We start from the raw sequence: 18,111 nt of genomic DNA on the forward strand, positions 1-18,111 counted from the left end.
AATGTAGGAACAGAAGGGCATCTTTTGGTGTAGCATTCATTAAGGTTTGACAGGCTTGGAACTAGAATTCCTTATTTTTGGGACATTTAAATGTCATATTTTTGAAAGAGTTTTAACAGACCCAGCATGAGCTCCACAAAAAATAGAAGATGACTGGATTGTACTTAGAGAAAATGTGCTGATAAGTAATCTATTGATGTAAAATACAGTGGTCAGGCAATGCTTGAGGATCTAATCTATTCAGATTTTAACTCCATAGTTCGTTCCATAAATTGACTGAGCATAATACTTGAAGGTCCATCTCTCAGATCAGTTCTATTACAGTTTTAGTTGCGATAACACTAATACAGATCATTGATCAATAGATTTTAAAAGCCATGGGTGGAATTGATCCTTGGTCTAAATCTAGATTAAAGTCTGCAATGGAAACCAGTACAAACAGATCAAATATAAAAGCATTGAATATGTTTATTATAGTGGTTTAGAGTAAACGCAGAAGACACACAGTGTTCCTGAAACTCAGAAAATGTATCTAAAGATTATGATTACCTCCTATTTTATATCCAGAGACTGCTTTAGCTGCTTTCCTGTTTAAGTGACAACATTTGCAAATATATTTAACAAAACATTAACGCTGGATGTCAGAAATTCTGTCTTTAAGTATTGTGTAAGAGTTATGTGTGATGGTTTTTATTTGATCTGAAGCAACACTAACACTAAATAGGTACATGCACCGGTTATCATTCAACTAACAATATTAGCAAACTTAATTTGGAGGGAATTGAGAAAAATTGCCTCATGTTTTATCGTTTTTCGTTGTTGTTTTTTTAAAAATCTTTTTATTAGCAGGATAGGTAAGTACAAATGCAAGTATCACATCACAGTCATAAGTTCTACAGTCTAATATGTACATATACCCTCAGTATCAATTTCAACAATTAGACTTTTTCAATTTTATCCGAACAATTCCGTGGTAAACCCCCCCCACCCCTTCCCTCCCTCCTCATGTTTTATTGTTAAAAAAATCTACTGGTTCAGTAATTCACAGAGTTTGCAAATGCTAAACCCCTTTTTGTAATGTACTAAGCCCATTTAACAATTCAGAATTTGGAAGGGGAATGTTAATAGTTTCCCTTCTGAATATGTAATACATTGTTAAGGTATGTATTGAGCTTTGAAACCATATGTGGACTGAAAAACAGTAACAGGAGGTAGTAACCCAAGGGGACATTTGTGAATCTGAAAGTAAAATGGGGTGCATTAAAAATGCCTTTATTTAAAAGCTATCACAGACAAAGTAGTGTGCTGACTCTACAAGCAACCACTTTTTACCAAATGGATTATTAGTACATGAACCTGTCGTGTAAATATTTGTTCCTGTTAGTTCAGAATTTCAATATGATCATGAAATGTACCTATTCTTTTTGTCAAACATATTGAAATATCTTTTTCACAATTTTTGGGGCATTCTAAAAAGTGTTTTCACTCTCTTACTTGAAGCTTCCTAAGAAAAATACTGACGCCAGTTCCTGGTTTCTCCTAGATAATTTAGCTTTCTGACTAAAACAAGCGCAATATATTAATTTGAGAGAGGTGATTATTGTAGTCATACGCACTGGGGTTAGTTCAGAAAAGACCAATTCCTTAATCTTTCGAAATAATACTTGGAAAAGTTTATGTTCAATAATTTCAGATAACTTACTGATAAAGATATCAGATAAAGATCTCCAAATTTCCTATACCTTGTGGTATCAGAAATATGCTAGAATTAACATTGTAGTTATATTTGCGATGATCAACTTTCTGTTATTTTAACACATTTTGTCAGTGCACAGAGTATTTTCCCTACATAGATCACATTTCATGCAATGGTCTGTGCTTGAACGTACAATGAAGGGGTAAAAATGCATTTCTACCACAATCAGGAAACCCTTGGGTCTCTGAGGATTACTGTTGCAAATGAAGACCTAGCTAAGATGAAATATCCCTTTAAAAGGACAATTTCCCTCACCCACCATAGTTGGCATGCTTCCTTATTGGGAATATCCTTGCACCATGAAACAACCCCCTCACTAAGAGGGAGGAGTTCAGGCATATTTTGTTATAAAGAAAGGTATACTAAATACCACAATAATGAGCTCAGGGTAGTGGGGGCAGCAGAGTGAAAGTTAAAACTTGCTAAAGGGTAAGTGGTTTCCATTATTTGTACACCCCTGGGCCAGGATTAAAAATAGGACACTGTGGGAGAAATATATATGCACTGTTAGAGTCAATAAGAGGTCAACATGTTTCAGCCTATTAACCCTCCAAATAGGTGTTTGCGGCATTCTTCAGGACTTAATCAAAAGTTCTGCCGCTCAATGTACTCAATCAATAACAAGCATTGTCATAGCCAATAGGTCTCTCCTTTGGGACCTTATAAGTGTTTAGCCATGCATATTCAGTAACAATGTGAAATAATTACTATTAAAAAAAGAAGACTGTAAAGTAACTACGCTAGACGTGACTTTATAACTGGTTAATCAAATGTTTCTGGTAAGAGTACACAACGTCAAAAAATTCAATACTGCTTTTATATTAATATACCTTTGAAAGCTTGAAGTGAAAGACAATTCTAAGTGGCATTTGGTTATGAGTAGGCGCTAATGACTATTTCCGGATGACAATGTAATTAGCATTTTTTGTATAAGATGTGTTAAAAGTATGGGTAGGGAAAATGGCTATTTTTGCCATAGGCTGCCCTTTCTATATGCATCAGGGGTGTGGAAATTTATAAAATATCTTCTTGTCCAAAGGACAAAATGTTTAAGAAATCTTCTTGTCCTGTAAAAAAATCCACTTGTCCCATTTGGTACCAAACAATGAGGTTTCAATGTATGACCGCATTCTCATGTAGGAGCTTGGATAGCAGCCTTTCTGATTATGCCAGGGCTAATTTTACTATATTATTAGAGACAACGGTCCCTAACATGGGAAATATAAGAACATATCCACAAAACTGCAATCAGCGTTTGGTGTTCTATTGTCCCAATGGAACTTTTTTTCATGTATTTACTTCCATACTAATATAATATAAGAGAGAGAACCCAAACCTTTGAGGCGGGTAATCTCAGGAACCACAGTGCCAATCAAAACACCCAATACAGCATTGGAAATGTCAGGGTAGGCAGATGGACATAGGGTATATACCAGCAAAACATATACTTTAGAAGGCCAAAGTACGTTGTTTGACAAAGTAGTCCCTTGGAAGTAGCCCCATCTCTCATTTTTAAAAAAAATAGTTTTACGTTGATTTGCCTTTATTTTGTTTTTAAAATATTGACATGCACCAAAGCTGATGTATTAAATGATTCCTTAGTGCAATGGTAGTTAATGTTTTCAAACTCTACATTGTAGCTTTCTGCACACTACAACCGTTTTTAAGTTGCAAATATTTTGCTCTCTTAATCCCTTTTTCAAGGAGCACATTGTTTGGGGTACGTTGTCCGTTTTCAAAATAAAATCTCCAATATTGCTTCCATTGTTCTTTATACACTTGCACATTATAAAGGAGTCTTCTGGAAGCTATACACATAGCCACAACTTGTAAATGTTGCAGACAATGCACACTTGCTTTTATTGGATCCCCTGTCAGTAATGCAAGCTGAGATTCCTGCTGACTGTGTTTGAATATATCTGACTTGAATTCTCTGCTCGACCTAACTTTAATGCAATTGACCCATGAACATGTTACACAACTTTGTTTTAAACATTAGCATCCCGACAAGCCGAATAAACTGTGGGCGACCATACATCTAGCAAGCAAATGCAAATTTGTCACTATATTATTTCCCTGAGAAACTACCAATTTGTTTCAGAGTCGATGGGGGGATTTGAGGAAGCCAGCAAGAAAAATGCATCCGTTAGAAAACCCCGAAGACTGGCCATTGAAAAAATATTAAGGTACTATGGTTACAGCAGGCACTGACTTGTCATTGAAGATGTTAAGAAGAAAGGTCATGCCTTCCACAGCAATTTACTTAGTTGCCTCTTCCAAGTCATAACATGCAGACTTCATGCAAAGTAAAGCTCAAACTCCACACAGCTAGTGTTCTGCATAGCTCCTGCACAACCCACGGGCATGACACACCTCATCTCTAGAACAACTTGTATCCTCTGTAGTGCAGCTCATACACTTTACACCTTCTATTTAACAATTCCCTCATGCACTATCCCTTACCCTTACATGAATGATGCACAGCACTGTTCATACCTATTTTACAGCTCATGTCCTGCACAGGTCACTGTAAAGATCATATACAGTGTAGCTCAGGTACCATGTGGATCACATGTAAGACATATTTGAGCCTTGCATTACCATTGTTCCTAGCATCTTCAGTATAGTGCACAAATCAAGGTATGCACAGCCCACGCTTGCACAGCTTATTCCATTTTGACAGGTAGTATCCTCTACGTGCTGAGGGATGCGAAGATGGGGTTCTTATAAAAAAAAGGAGATTATGGTGTGTGATTTACAGTCATACTCTGCTACTAAGTAAAAGGAACAGCCCTTTGATGGTTTTATTCAAGGGAGTAGCCAGAAAGTTAAAATACCCCTCACTTTGACCAATGCTCTGACAGCACCAAGTAAGTGATGTAAGTGAGCTCATACCTCCCTAAAACTCCTTTGTCACTTCCATCCAAGCATCTGTCCATTATTCTTTAATGCTACATCTGTCTGCTCATGTCCACCATTTCACCTTTACATTCAGTCATTCATTCTATCATTCATTCTTTCTTCCCATTCCATCCATCGGCCATTCCATACATCTACCCATCTGTTCACCCATCCACTATCTATGCACGCACCCATCCACTATCTATGCACGCATCCATCCACCCACCCATGCATCCATCATTTGACTTACCCGTTAAACAATAACGCCTTTCAATCATCAATTGTTCCTTTTGCCATTCATTTATTCATCCATCCTCTCAGATTTTAATTTACTTTGCCATACATCCATCCTCTCAGATTTTCATTTACTTTGCTATACACCCATCCTTTCAGATTTTATATTACTAGAAATCCTTTTATCCATTCCGACTTTTATTTACTCTGCCATCATTTTATCCACTGATCGATCGATCCATCCATCGTTTCACACACCCATCCACCCTTTCACCCACTCATCCATCCTTTCACCCAACCATCCATTCATCCTTTTATCCTCTCGTCCATCCATCCTTTCATCCACCCATACATTCACCCACTCATCTATCCTTTGCCCCTCTTCCATCCTTCTCTCCCTTTTCTAGCAAACCATCTTCTATTTTCTTTTAGTTAATCATCTCTTATCTGCCAAGTTGTAGATGAGAGGCCCATAAAAAACTCACGTCTGCTGTAGCTGCTATAGCGAGGGGTTCACTATGCCCCAGGTTTTATTGGTGGGGGGCCCTTAATCAGTAGATTTAGCTTTAGAACCGCACAAGCTTTCAATTCACTAAAACATTAAAAAGTGTTGTCAAAATCCTATAAAAGAATGCACCCATGGTCCCAAACACACGCACAAATAGGTTTAGAGTGGTATTTTATCAGAGTTCAGTGCACTAGGTAAGAGAGGCAGCAACAGTGTGTTAAAAATATAAATATAAATGCTTAAGTTGCATTTGTAAAGATGAATTTTCCATATGTTAGAATATTGTGCAAGGCTCTACATCAAAAAGTGGATTTTGACAACACTTTTTTGATGTGGGGCTGGGCACAATATTTTGTTGCCCGTCATAGTTTACAGAAAATTCAACTTTACAAATGCAACTTTATCATTTATAAGTTACTACGCTTTTGCGGCCTCTTACCTTGTGGGCTGATAATAGCTCCGATCACAGTAATAGCCACAGTGTTGGGGAGCAGCCGTGATCTCGGCAGCTGGTGGTGATAGGCCATGTGCTTTACAGCAAAGGCACAAGGGCAATGGCCTCTGAATGATGGGGCCAGGAGGCAGGTTTTGGGGAGTGCAGAGACTTGGAAACACAGGATTATTGTGAAAAGAAGTACTTGTGCATTCTGCTTACAAGCAACGGTGACTGGCCTAAATGCTTTCAGCGTGCAGTTGTGAGTTACAGCCTGCACTCTGATTGAAACCGTGTAAGCAGAGAGGTTGTTTTTTTTCCTTTTCCAAAAGCGTAAGGCAGGCCTGCCCCGCAACGTTCAAAGAGATGTCAGTGCGTGCCTTGCGCTGTGCGGAGAAAGGAGGGAAGCACTTCTGGGTATTGTCAGTGAATCAAAGGATTATTAAATCGTAGAAAGTTATGCCAATAAACGCAGCACGCATTTGTAAGCAGGTTAGAAGGATTTTGCAAGTTCTTTTCTGGGAAAGGTTTCTGCTGCAGGAAGTGAAGCCTACTTGTCCGACGGGCAATAAAAACATAATTACTTGTTGTCCCTGTCAGCAAACAATATGTCCTGGGCGTCGGGCGATATGAATTCCCCACCCCTGTGCATGCTAGTTTTAATTTGTAAACAGAATCACAATTTGTTATGTGGTACACTGTAATGTTAGATGAATCTGTTTTACCCTTCTGATAAGCAAGGGATGACGATGAACCGTTTTTTCGTCCCTGGTTTTAAATGGATTCAGGTTGGAACAGAAGAGGTGTTGGTTGACTTTACCTCAGAAAATGGTTGTTTCCCGCATGCTGCTTTCATGCGACTTAAATCCCTTCAGAGGAAGAGGCGGCTGCATGCCTGCATATATGGCCAGATCAGTACTTGGCTGTTTCGGTTCTCCAGTGGGGCTAGAATAGAGGCTGTTAAGGGCAGGGGCTTAGCTTCCCATTGGTGCAGCAGGTGCAGTGGCACCAGCTCCCAGATGCCTTAAAGGCCCACTGAACCATGATAACTGCTGTTTGTCACAGTTCAAACAGAGGCCTGAGGGGCCCACAGAACAATGATTATTGCTGTTTTCCACAGTCCAAATAAACGGCAGAGGTCACATTTCCTTTCTTGCCTTTGGGCCCAGGGCACACTGGCTAGGCCACTGGTTAAGGATGCAGTGGGGAAGAAGTGGCGAGACAGGTGGATTATCTAAACAGCTCGACGATGACTTCATGCCTGGGTATTAAAGTATTCATTGCAATTAAAGACTTAAGCAGGAATAGATCTCATAATATAGGAAGGCCTATGTACAAATGCAGCTCAATTAGCGGCTGCCTTTAACTTCTCACTTATCACCTCTCCTAATTTACTGTTTTATTTTAGATACAGACTTAAATCGTGACCTATGAATATGTTTATCTATCTTAGGCTCCAAATGACCCATCTTTTCCTTATGCAAGTATCAGTCAGGTCGGAAAAGCCTAATGGCTTTGAACTTGATAAAGCCACATTAATCACTGGTCTTGAAATACAAATGGCAGCATTAGGCACGCAGAGGTGTATTCTACGTAATCTCATTATGTTCTGCCACCATAGAAATTCAATCTTCCTTGTCCTACCCTAGTATACAAGTAGTACCACACTCTTTGTATACCTGAATTAAATAGGCACACAAAATAGTACCGTATTTAAAGGCCCAGTTTAGAATTACATGGAAGGTGCACTGTCCCAGACTACACAACTGTGCAGTTTTCAGTGGGTGCTATCATCCCACACAGGGGCGAGCACACCAGATTATGCTGGAAAAAACATGTGGTGCCCAAACGTAGGCGCAGTTGTAAACCACCAGTCTGCTTACATAGTAAAGCGTCTGGCAGCTATTAAGTGAGGTGGCACGTTTCCCCTGCAGGTGGTTGGGGTCTGTCACCATCCTGTCAGGTGGGGGGTATACAATCAATGCGCCTCTTGACTGCTTGTTTGCCTTTTCGCCCGTGTCAATAATACAGTGCAGTCCTTGGAGGAGGAGTCAATTTGTATTCATGAAAGACACTTGTGTTTCTCGGATGTGTAATCCCCAGATGATGCCTGAACTGTTCCCCAATGGGCTATTTGTACATCGTATTGAATTGTATGGTCTTATGAGGACTGTTAATAATAATAAAAAATATTTAGTGAGTGTTTATTGCCCTCTACGTCACTCTACTTCTAAGCACCTAATACAGCTGGTACAGTGCTTACTGTCATCTGCTCACTTACATTATGCTTATTATGCTTAATATAAATAGTGCACAATTTTGGCGTTTGTGTCTGCCTACAACGTGGACCTGATACAAATAGCAGTACCTACAAGGTGGATGGTACAATTCAAAAAGAGTCTAAGATACTCCAGCACAGATGAGTTTGCATCAACATTACGGGGCATCAGTCTTGATGGCAAGCCAACTTAAAACTTATCAGTATTGTATACATTATTATCAGAGACTATACTTGCCTCTTGGATACAACTTTACAACGGAATTTTATTAATTTTTGTACAGTTGTGTGTATACAATAAAACAACCTCCCCACCATAATTGATCTGGCTATTCATCTTGTTGGGATCTGGAGTAGCATGCTACTCGCCTAAAAACACTTCAACACTTCATCAGGGGTAGCAAGCGCTATATAAATGCAAAACCTTCCCTCTTCTATCCCCCACAATCTTTTTTAACCCAACTAACAGACCAACATGTCCAGCTCTCATATACATTTTATATTTCCCTATACTAATTCACCACTAATCATTTTTGGATCCTAGAGTAGTGTGCTACTCGTCGAAAAAGCGCTTCAAAGTTCGTATGGGGTAGTAAGTGTTATGTAAATCTAAATACATTACAATTACAGTTTACATCGGGCTGCACTAACACGAGGATAGAAGTAGAGTGGGGATTAGAGTTGATCTGCCCAGAACAAAGCATACTACAGAAAGTGTGGGAACAGTATATATGTTGTGCACCTGGCAGAGAAAAACACAGCAGAGGTGGGAAGAAGGTAGGTCATCTGATGGTCAGACCTATGTGGAAAGAGGCAATCACTTTGGGCAGAAAAGAGGGCTTACACGGAGGACTACTTTGTTCGGATGGACAGCAAGAAAGGCAGGTCTGGAAGATAAGCCTGAAGCTCACTCATCCTGCAAGCAGAGGTGATGGCAAGCAAAAAACTAGTCTTCTAAGGAGGCGAAGAGGATAATTATGTAGGCGCTCAAAGGGAGCACACATAAGATAAGTGAGGTCAACTCCCACTAGGGTATTACGAAAGGAGAAGGAGGAAAGAGATGAGTAATGCACTTCAGAAATCTGTTAACAATAGGATCAAAGGCCATGCTCAAGAACTCGGGGTACCAGACTTGGAACTGATCGCGTTTGATCTTCTTCAGCAATCTTGGCAGAAGTGGTACAGGAGGCCGCAACTCCACTCACAACGAAAAGGGTCGCCGAGCGAGAGCCGCTTTGGAAACTCTAACACGCAGAACTGCTGACATTGAGCGTTCTCTTCGGTGGCGAATAGATCGAATCAAGGCTCTCCCCACTACTGAAAGAGACCTAGCACGACCTTCGAGTGAAGATGCCATTTGTGATCCATCATGCACCAGCGGGGGAGTTTGACCGCCTTGGCGTTCAGGGAACCTGCCAGGTGTTGAACCACAGGAGATATGCCCTGATGTTCCAGCCATGTCCAAAGGCGAAGAGCCTCTTGAAATACGGTCCACAACCCCACCCTGCCCTGTTTGTTGCAGTACCACATGGCGGTGGTGTTGTCCGTGAACACCTGCACCACTCTTCGTTTGACAGAAAGAAGGAATGCCTTCAGTGCAGGAGAAATCGCCCGGAGCTCCAGAGGGTTGATGTGGTGCCTGGACTCCGCCAGAGACCAGAGGTCTTTGATCTCCGTCATTCCCATATGGCTGCCCCAACCCAGGAGTGACGCATCCGTCACTACTGTGAACTCAGGTTGGGGAAGGTAGAGGGATCTGCTGTTGACCCAATCCTGGTTCGTGAGCCATCACTGGAACTGACTTGCAGTCCCCTCCGAAATCTGAACGTCATCGGAAAGATTCCCCTGGTGCTGCGCCCACTGGAACTTCAGGTCCCACTGCAGTGCACGTATATGCCATCTGGCATGATGCACCAGCAGGATGCAGGAGGCCATGAGGCCCAGCAGCCTCAGGGTCATTCTCACCGAACACCGGGATGGAGGCTGAAACATCGGTATCATAGCCCCAATATCCTGGACTTGCTGCTAGGGAGAATAGACCCAAAACTGTGCTGTGTCCAGAACCGCTCTGATGAAAAGGAGCTTATCGGTTGGAATCAGGTGCGACTTCAGCACGTTAACTGAGAACCCCAGCAAATGCAGGAAGTCCGTCGTAGTCTGGAGGTGGGAGCCTTCGACAGCCAGTCGTCGAGATAGGGGACGACTGGAACCCCTGATCTGCGCAGATGAGCTGCGACCACCGCCATCACTTTCGTGAACACCCAGGGGATGGGGGGCTGGTAAGGTCAAAGGGAAGCGTGGTAAACTAAAAATGCGTGTGGCCTACCGTGAACCATAGGTAATGCCGGTGGGCAGGCAAGACGGGGATGTGAAAGTAAGTGTCCTGCAAGTCCAACGCTACCATCAAATCTCCAGGGTCGAAGGCAGATAAGACCTGAGCCAAGATTAACAACTTGAACTTCTCCTTTCGGAGAAAGCGGATGATGTCCCTGAGAACTAAGCTAGGATGCAGGCCTTTGTCCTTCTTGGGTACCAAGAAGTAGTGGGAGTAGCAACCCCGACCTACTTCTGGCAGAGGGACACGTTTGACAAAGAGATCCATAACTTCCTGGAAGAGAAGGGCCAAATGATCCTCCGACATGGGATGAAATCACCACAAACTACATGACCCTTACGCACTCCGCTGCTTGCGGAACTCCGCGTAGACCGCCAGAGTTTTTTTGTCACTTTGCGGAGTTCCTCACTGAGGAACTCCGCATAGGCTTAATCTTATCATGAAAAAATAGATATCAGTCATATGTTAAGAAACAAGAGAGAGTAGAAACCTTTTGGGTGGAGTAAAATTTAAGACATTATTATTGTGATTTTTTGGGCAATTAGTTGATTTTTGCAGGCACTAACACTTCTTTGTGTAAAGTAAAGACCTTGAGCGTTTTGTAACTTTCAGATACTCAAATTGTGGATTCTGTTGCAATGAAAAATATTTTCAGGCCTGAAATTTCTTTGGAGGTTGCATGCGGGCAGCCTAAGTTATCCTGCAAGAGTTTCTTTATGAATTCTATTGCAACTACAAGATGTGCTCTCTCATGTAAAGTCAGGTTGTGAGAAGCTTTTCTGCAACTCAAGCTACGCCTTACTTTTCACCTGGTGTGGATGCATTTCTCATGTGTAGTGAGATCTCCTTTCTCAGTAAAATGTTTCTGGCTTTCCCCTCCTGTATATGGCTTTAGTCCAGTGTGAATTCCCTCATGTGAAATGACATTGTATTCGAGACTAAACCTTATCTGACATTCAGAACACACATAAGGCATTTTTCCCCCGTGTGAGTTCGCTCATGACAAGTGAGAAGTAATTTGTAACCAAAACTTTGCTTGCATTTCGAGCACTCATAAAGTTTTACCCCAGAGTGGGATCTCTCATGAAGCATAACTCTGTCTTTCAGATTCAACCTTTTATGGCATAAGGATTTTCTCCAGTGTGGAGTTTCTCATGGTGAAATAGCGTTTTTTTCGGCAGCTTTTCTGGCATTCAGAGCACTCATAAGGTTTTTCATCAGTATGGAGTCGCTTAGTGAGGCTGTGCCTATCAAATAGGAATTTCTAGCATTCACAGCATTGGTAGTGTTTTTCCCCTGTATGCGTCTGCTCATGTAGAGTGAGATTGAGTTTAAAATTGATGCTTTTCTGGCATTCGGAGAACTGATTATTCTGATGGTGTGTTTTCTTATGGCGCTTGTAACCATCTCTACCTCTGAATCTTTTCTGACATTTAGAGCACTGATAATTTTTTTTCTCCAGTGTGGATTTTCTCATGTTCAGTGAGATGAGATTGTTGTCTGAAACATTTTTGGCATTCGGAGCACTGATAAGGTTTTTCCCCAGTGTGGATTCTTATATGCTTAGTGAGACGGCTTTTTACACTGAAACATACCTGGCATTCGGAGCACTGATAAGGTTTTTCCCCAGTGTGGATTCTTATATGCTCAGTGAGACTGCTTTTTTGACTGAAACATATCTGGCATTCAGAGCACTGATAAGGTTTTTCCCCAGTGTGGATTCTTATATGCTGAGTGAGATGGCTTTTTTGACTGAAACATATCTGGCATTCAGGGCACTGATAAGGTTTTTCCCCAGTGTGGGTTCTTATATGCTGAGTGAGATGTCTTTTTTCATTGAAACATTTGTCGCATTCAGTGCACCGATAACGTTTTACCCAAGCGTGGGTCCGTGTATGTTTAGTGAGTCTCATTTTGTCACTGAAACATCTCTGGCATTCAGAGCACTGATAAGGTTTTTCCCCAGTGTGGAATCTCACATGTGCAGTTAGAAGTGATTTAAGTTTGAAATGTTTTGGGCATTCAGAGCACTGGTAAGGTTTTTCCCCAGAGTGGATTCTCATATGTTCAGTGAGATGAGATTTTTGGTTGAAACTTTTTGGGCATTCAGAGCACTGATAACGTTTTTCCCCAGAGTGGGTTAATTCATGTCGATATAGACTCAGTTTGATACTAAACCTTTTCTGACATTCAGAGCACTGAAAAGGTTTTTCCCCAGTGTGGATTCTCATATGCTCAGTGAGATAAGATTTACGCCTGAAACTTTTTTGGCATACTTTGCACTGAGGGTGGTTTTCCCCTGTGTGCATTCTGTCAAATTCGGTGAGATAAGATTTATGGCTGTATCTTGGTAACTTTTTTCCCTAACTTCGGTTATTTTGCCTCGATTTTAGAGTCGGGCTTGTTTAGATAATGTTCAACACTTATCTCTAAAAGAAATTGTGTGTAATCTTCTCAACACTTGAATTGAGCAAAAAATGTCGGGAAGCAGTCCTGTAACACCTGTTGAAATTTTTCTAACAGATAATAGTCTTTAAGTAATAGCCTCTCCGGCAGCAACTTAATTTGTGACTGAAGTTTTTCTCAAATCTATTTGTATAGGTTCTTAGCAATGCAGTAATAAGGTGTTAGTCTGATATTTAATGATTAAACTGATAAGTACCTTTTTGCACTGGTATAATGGCAGTAACTGAGGGCGTTAGAGCGTGCAGAGTACTATTCTGGATGATTAGTCGCAGAACATCAGTTCCTTCTACCCTTTCTATGTTTGGGGTAAGGTTAAGGTTTGTAGTTCTGAGGATGAGGATTTATTTACATTAGATATAGCGCAACGGTGCTCCTTTAATCCATTTTTATATTTAACAGTTTTACATATCATTCCTGCACAACAGATAATGTTGAGGCGATTTACATAGAATTACAGAACAGTACACAATAAAAAGGAAACAATCTGAGATGGTCATTAACACAATAAAGTGGTGAATTCTTAAGGTTTTCGCCAGAGTGAGCAGAGTGGGTCGAGGTCCCGAGGCAGATAGTCTCAAACTTGCGTAACTGGTTAAAAACGGTTGTTGAACAAAGGTGTTTTTCCAATCTTTTGGTTGTTAACGTGTCAGCTTTGGAGTCTTCTTTCAGCGTCTTTTCTTTGATGGTATCCAGAAGAAACCTTTTGTTGTATCTTTTTTTTATGCAGTGTGTGCTTCCTCTCTAGAATTACATGATGCTTTAGATGAACGTTATTCTGTCATGCTGAGGCAATTTGTCTTTCTGATAATATTTCAGATAAGGATGTTGAAGCGGTCTTTCTACATTATTTCTGATGCTGTGTTCACAGATATGACTTTGCTCTGGGTTAATGAAATGCAAAATTAGAGACTTCACTTACAGGTATAGTACTTTCCTCGCCACACTTAGATTTTTGGAAATTGTTTAAATGTAGAATGCTGGATGTCCTTCAGTTTTTCAAAATAATCCTTCTTATGCCACTGACATTCAGTTGCTTAGTGCTAAATCTTGCTTTCTTCGTCCGTAATTTCAATCACCTATAGTATTAAAATTAAATAGTTAATACATGTACATTTCCAAAAATATAATTTACAAGCCAAATCAATGCAGAATTTTGAAAATGTTGAGCTGTTTTTCAGACAGTGCAGAGTGTAGAATGGTAGCATGAGAGTACTTGGATGTTGGAGTGAGGTTTTGTAGAATTTTCAACATTTTATTAAGCTCACAAAGGATACATGTACCCTATGGAGTTGCAACATAGAATCCCAAAGGCAGATATGAAAGTCATATGGACTGGCACCAAACAGATATTAAAAACATATACACTATTAATTAATTTGTAATGCAGATTTCTTGGAAGGGAATGACTCCTCCACGGGCAACAGGCGTTTTCCCCTGCCCTGAGTTACCACCTACTTGTATCTGGTTTCCTGACTTTTGAGTTTTGGCCTCTGCCTCAAGCAAATCTATTGGGCGTTGTGAGGACTATGCCTAGACCTATCCCTCAACTATGGTCCAGAGTGTGAATCAAGGGCAATGAAATTAAGGCGTACTTTCATGTGTTCATTTTATTCCACCTGATCATTAGTTGTTAGGTTTTTCTGCACCTTAATTTACTGGGTGCAGAAAACCAGGACACAATCTTTTTCCAGACAGAAACCTTAGACTGAAAAGACGCATAAGACTCTGGGTGCAGCAGAAGCAGCCAAGACATATGCTGGTTTTTTTTTCACTAAATGGGGGAAACACACAATTCTTCCCTCTGTTGGTGTTCACAGTTGTTGTCGGCCTGTGATTCGGTGTTGAGTGCAGAGCGTATCGATTAGAGCCGAGGAGGATTTGACGAGCAAGCGGATCGGAGTCTGGGACGACTGCCAGGGTTTGTTTTGTGACCGGTTCCCGCTTCACCCGTGTCTTGTTATACGGGCGCTTTAAGTTCTACGGATCTGCGATGGAGGCAGGAACGGCCGCTGCCAGCACCGTGGTGCTAAGGCGCTGCTAGTGCTGCTCGTGCGGCGGCTGCTGCAGAGCACAGAGGAGCCTTGGCCTGCCACCTGATATATGTCAAAAATGTGTTGATTATTTTTTTTTTCCACAGTCCACAGGCAAAAATTACATCATCACTTGGTCCCATGCAGGGGATCAGAAAGCCTCAACAGAATTATAACAGGTGGACAAAGTGCATTGATCAATGTAAATCAGCTCCTCCTCCTATTAGATAAGCCAAATGAAAGATACAGCTTCTAAGTGCCCCGGAGCTTAGAGAGAGAGATAAAAAAGAAAAAAAAGAAGATGATGCAACTTTGCTAAGCCAGCAGATAGGTCTAAAGAAAACTCAACGGCCTTCTGTAACGGTAATTTCTCCAGGTTGCTCCACCAAGCTGTTGTATGCGGAATAGCCAAAAAGCGTGGACAAACTCATCCTAATTTGGGATAAGTAATTATGAATCTAACAAGGAACAAAGAAAAAAAACTAATAAAAAACCACTTCCCGGCGTGGCTACCGGCCGAGAAAGATAGCCGCGTTCTAGCATAGCTCTGTGACTGCAGGGCACCTTCCCCGACAATCCGCACAATAATCCTGACTTCAGCAGGCGCTGCTACGGCTGTATAAAAACGGGAGATCTTCTGGTTCCCGGTGAAGCAATCCGCTACTCCAGACTCCTAAAACTCAAGCGGCTACGAGACAGTGCAACCAGGGCCTAACAGCACTACGGAAGCCGGGGACTAAAGTTTCACGGCGGCCCGGCATACAGATGACCCGACAAGAACTGCTCCTGGACACAGAATAAAGGCAGCGAAAACCAAAACTGACGCAGCTGCGCGCACAGGACATCCTCGGACTACAAGGTACTGGTGACTGCTGGAGGAGGCAGAGAGGGGGCTCTGAGTGAAAACCCGACGTTACTTGGCAGGGACTGTGGACTGGGGACGCCGCAGTACGGCGGCACATCAATAAATGGGGGAAATGTCTGACCACATTTGCCTGTCGTATTGGCCTAGAATAGCAAGAGAATTAGCTGCCCGGAAAGTAGTTGCTGCCATGGTGGAAAACTTCTTTCCAATGGAATCAAGGTGTCTGCCATCTTGATCAGGAGGAGCCGATAATGGAGACGAGCGATTCCTGGCACGACGTTGTGCTGCCTGGGAGATAACCAAATCTGGCTTTGGTTGACCAATAAGACAGGCTGGGAATCATCCGGGGCCTTGTACTTCATATCCAGGCGTAGCAGGACTGCAGGAATGGAAACAGGGTTTTCATGACCTTCAAACCGTCCTGCCAGATTAAGTCAATGATCGGGATAGCCCAAACCTGTTTCGGTGGCTGGTCTTTGGAATCATACAAGAAACATCGTATTCCTTGGTGACTCTAGGAAGTTGGAATCTCTTGGACTCCCTGTCCATTAACATGAAACCCACCTATGTCAGCTGACGGAGAGTCAACAGGAATTGGAGTGGTAGGTGACTGAGTCTGAATTTGATAATTGTCCCACTCAGTAAGGAGGGATCTATCATCCAACTCCCCATTTTATCTGTCATCATCAGTGGTGTGTGCGTCCTCCGGGTGATGAGACATCGATGCCACCGGAGAAACTGGAGGTGGCGGCTCGATGATCAATGAAGGCAGAGGAAGATGCGTCTGTAGGACAGATCAGGCCGACTCCGAGGGAGGAAATCAGCGGTAGTAGTCATCAAGCATATGTTGCAAATTAGAGATGAGAGACATGGGCATCTGCACAGTTGGATTCTCAAGTGGTGGTTGAGTATTAGGCTTAGGGTAATAATAAACATATCCTTGGTCATCATCAATATCTTGGCATTTGATAAGAAGCTCCAAAGGAGTACGAGCAGCACGGAACCTGTCATCCTCTTCCGAATCCTCCTTATCAGCCCCATAGTCAACAAGCATTGGAAATGCAATAGGTCTCGCAGCATTAGAGTTAGTGCTTTTAGAATTGTTTATGGGTTTTTTTGTAAATCTTTAGCATTTTTGTTTCCTGTAGCCAATGCTAAAGAATTAAAAAAAAAAAACCATAAACATTTCTAAAAGCTCTAACTCAAATGCTCCGAGACCTATTCCACTGTGTGAGGGTGAGGGGTTGAGGGTGAGTGAGGGTGAGTGAGGGTGGGTGAGGGTGAGTGAGGGTGAGGGGTTGAGGGTGAGTGAGAGTGAGGGTGAGGGTGAGTGAGGGTGAGTAAGGGTGAGGGTGAGGGTGAGTGAGGGTGAGTGTGAGTGAGGGTGAGTGAGGGTGAGTGAGGGTGAGGGTGAGTGAGGGTGAGGGGTTGATGTTGAGGGTGAGGGGTTGAGGGTGAGTGAGGGTGAGTGAGGGTGAGTGAGGGGTTGAGGGTGAGTGAGGGTGAGGGTGAGTGAGGGTGAGGGGTTGAGGGTGAGTGAGGGGTTGAGGGTGAGTGAGGGTGAGGGGTTGAGGGTGAGTGAGGGTGAGGGGTTGAGGGTGCATTCTCCATCTAAATAGTACAGGCCATAAACACATCACCATACCCTCCCGCAGCATGTTCATTTGGCTAAGTACATCATTACTCCCTTCTTCAGGATGGTATTGGGGGTTAAAAACATGACGTAAACGGCAGGATTGTACAGGGGTAAAGAAGATCACTGTGCCCCCTGTGAATTTTGCAAGGGGTTACATTAGTTCAATACATTTTGAAACGTTCCACAGAACAGTGCTATGGTGCAAGTTAAGCACATCACCTTCATCTGCAGGAATGTACACAGATGGCCATGCGGCTGCAGCGCAGAGTATACTGCCACTTATGTAGCCTACATATCCTGTGCATGGGCTGAAGAGAAGCTGGTGCAAGATCACAGGGCCACCGTGAGGTGTGGGGGGGGGTCTGCACTGAAACATGAGTTTTATCTAAGCACATACTGAAGTGCTTTTCGTGTGCTATACATGTGACATACCATGATAATAATTGTGAGCCAATTAAATGTTACTAATGACATCTGCTAATAACTATATGTACAAGGGTAGTAGTGCAATTGTGAATTGAATGGTGTGAGCACGACACATTCTAACTAACCATCTTGTAAGAGGCCCATGTAATGAGATATTTCATTTCACTCATGCGATTTAACCTCGTGCTTAGAATCACCCTGGCAGGAACCCGACGTGCACTTCCGCAAAGAAGAATACGCTAT

The 18,111-nt window shown here is 42.2% G+C and overlaps 1 protein-coding gene across 1 annotated transcript in view; it reads right to left on the reverse strand.

The window, feature by feature from the left end:
* Window positions 1-450: 450 nt before the first annotated feature.
* Window positions 451-18,111, reverse strand: part of LOC144806182 (uncharacterized) — a 38,784-nt gene continuing 21,123 nt past the window's right edge. The window contains exons 4-5 of the mRNA XM_078672601.1: window positions 6,475-13,987; window positions 451-2,745 (exon numbers count right to left, since the gene is read on the reverse strand). Coding sequence (XP_078528727.1) covers window positions 11,879-12,754 — 876 coding nt within the window. The 5' untranslated portion in view covers window positions 12,755-13,987 and the 3' untranslated portion in view covers window positions 451-2,745; window positions 6,475-11,878. The remainder of the gene's footprint in view (window positions 2,746-6,474; window positions 13,988-18,111) is intronic.

The sequence above is a fragment of the Lissotriton helveticus genome, assembly GCF_964261635.1.
Source record: "Lissotriton helveticus chromosome 1_1 unlocalized genomic scaffold, aLisHel1.1 SUPER_1_unloc_51, whole genome shotgun sequence".
Taxonomy (NCBI): Eukaryota; Metazoa; Chordata; class Amphibia; order Caudata; family Salamandridae; genus Lissotriton; species Lissotriton helveticus.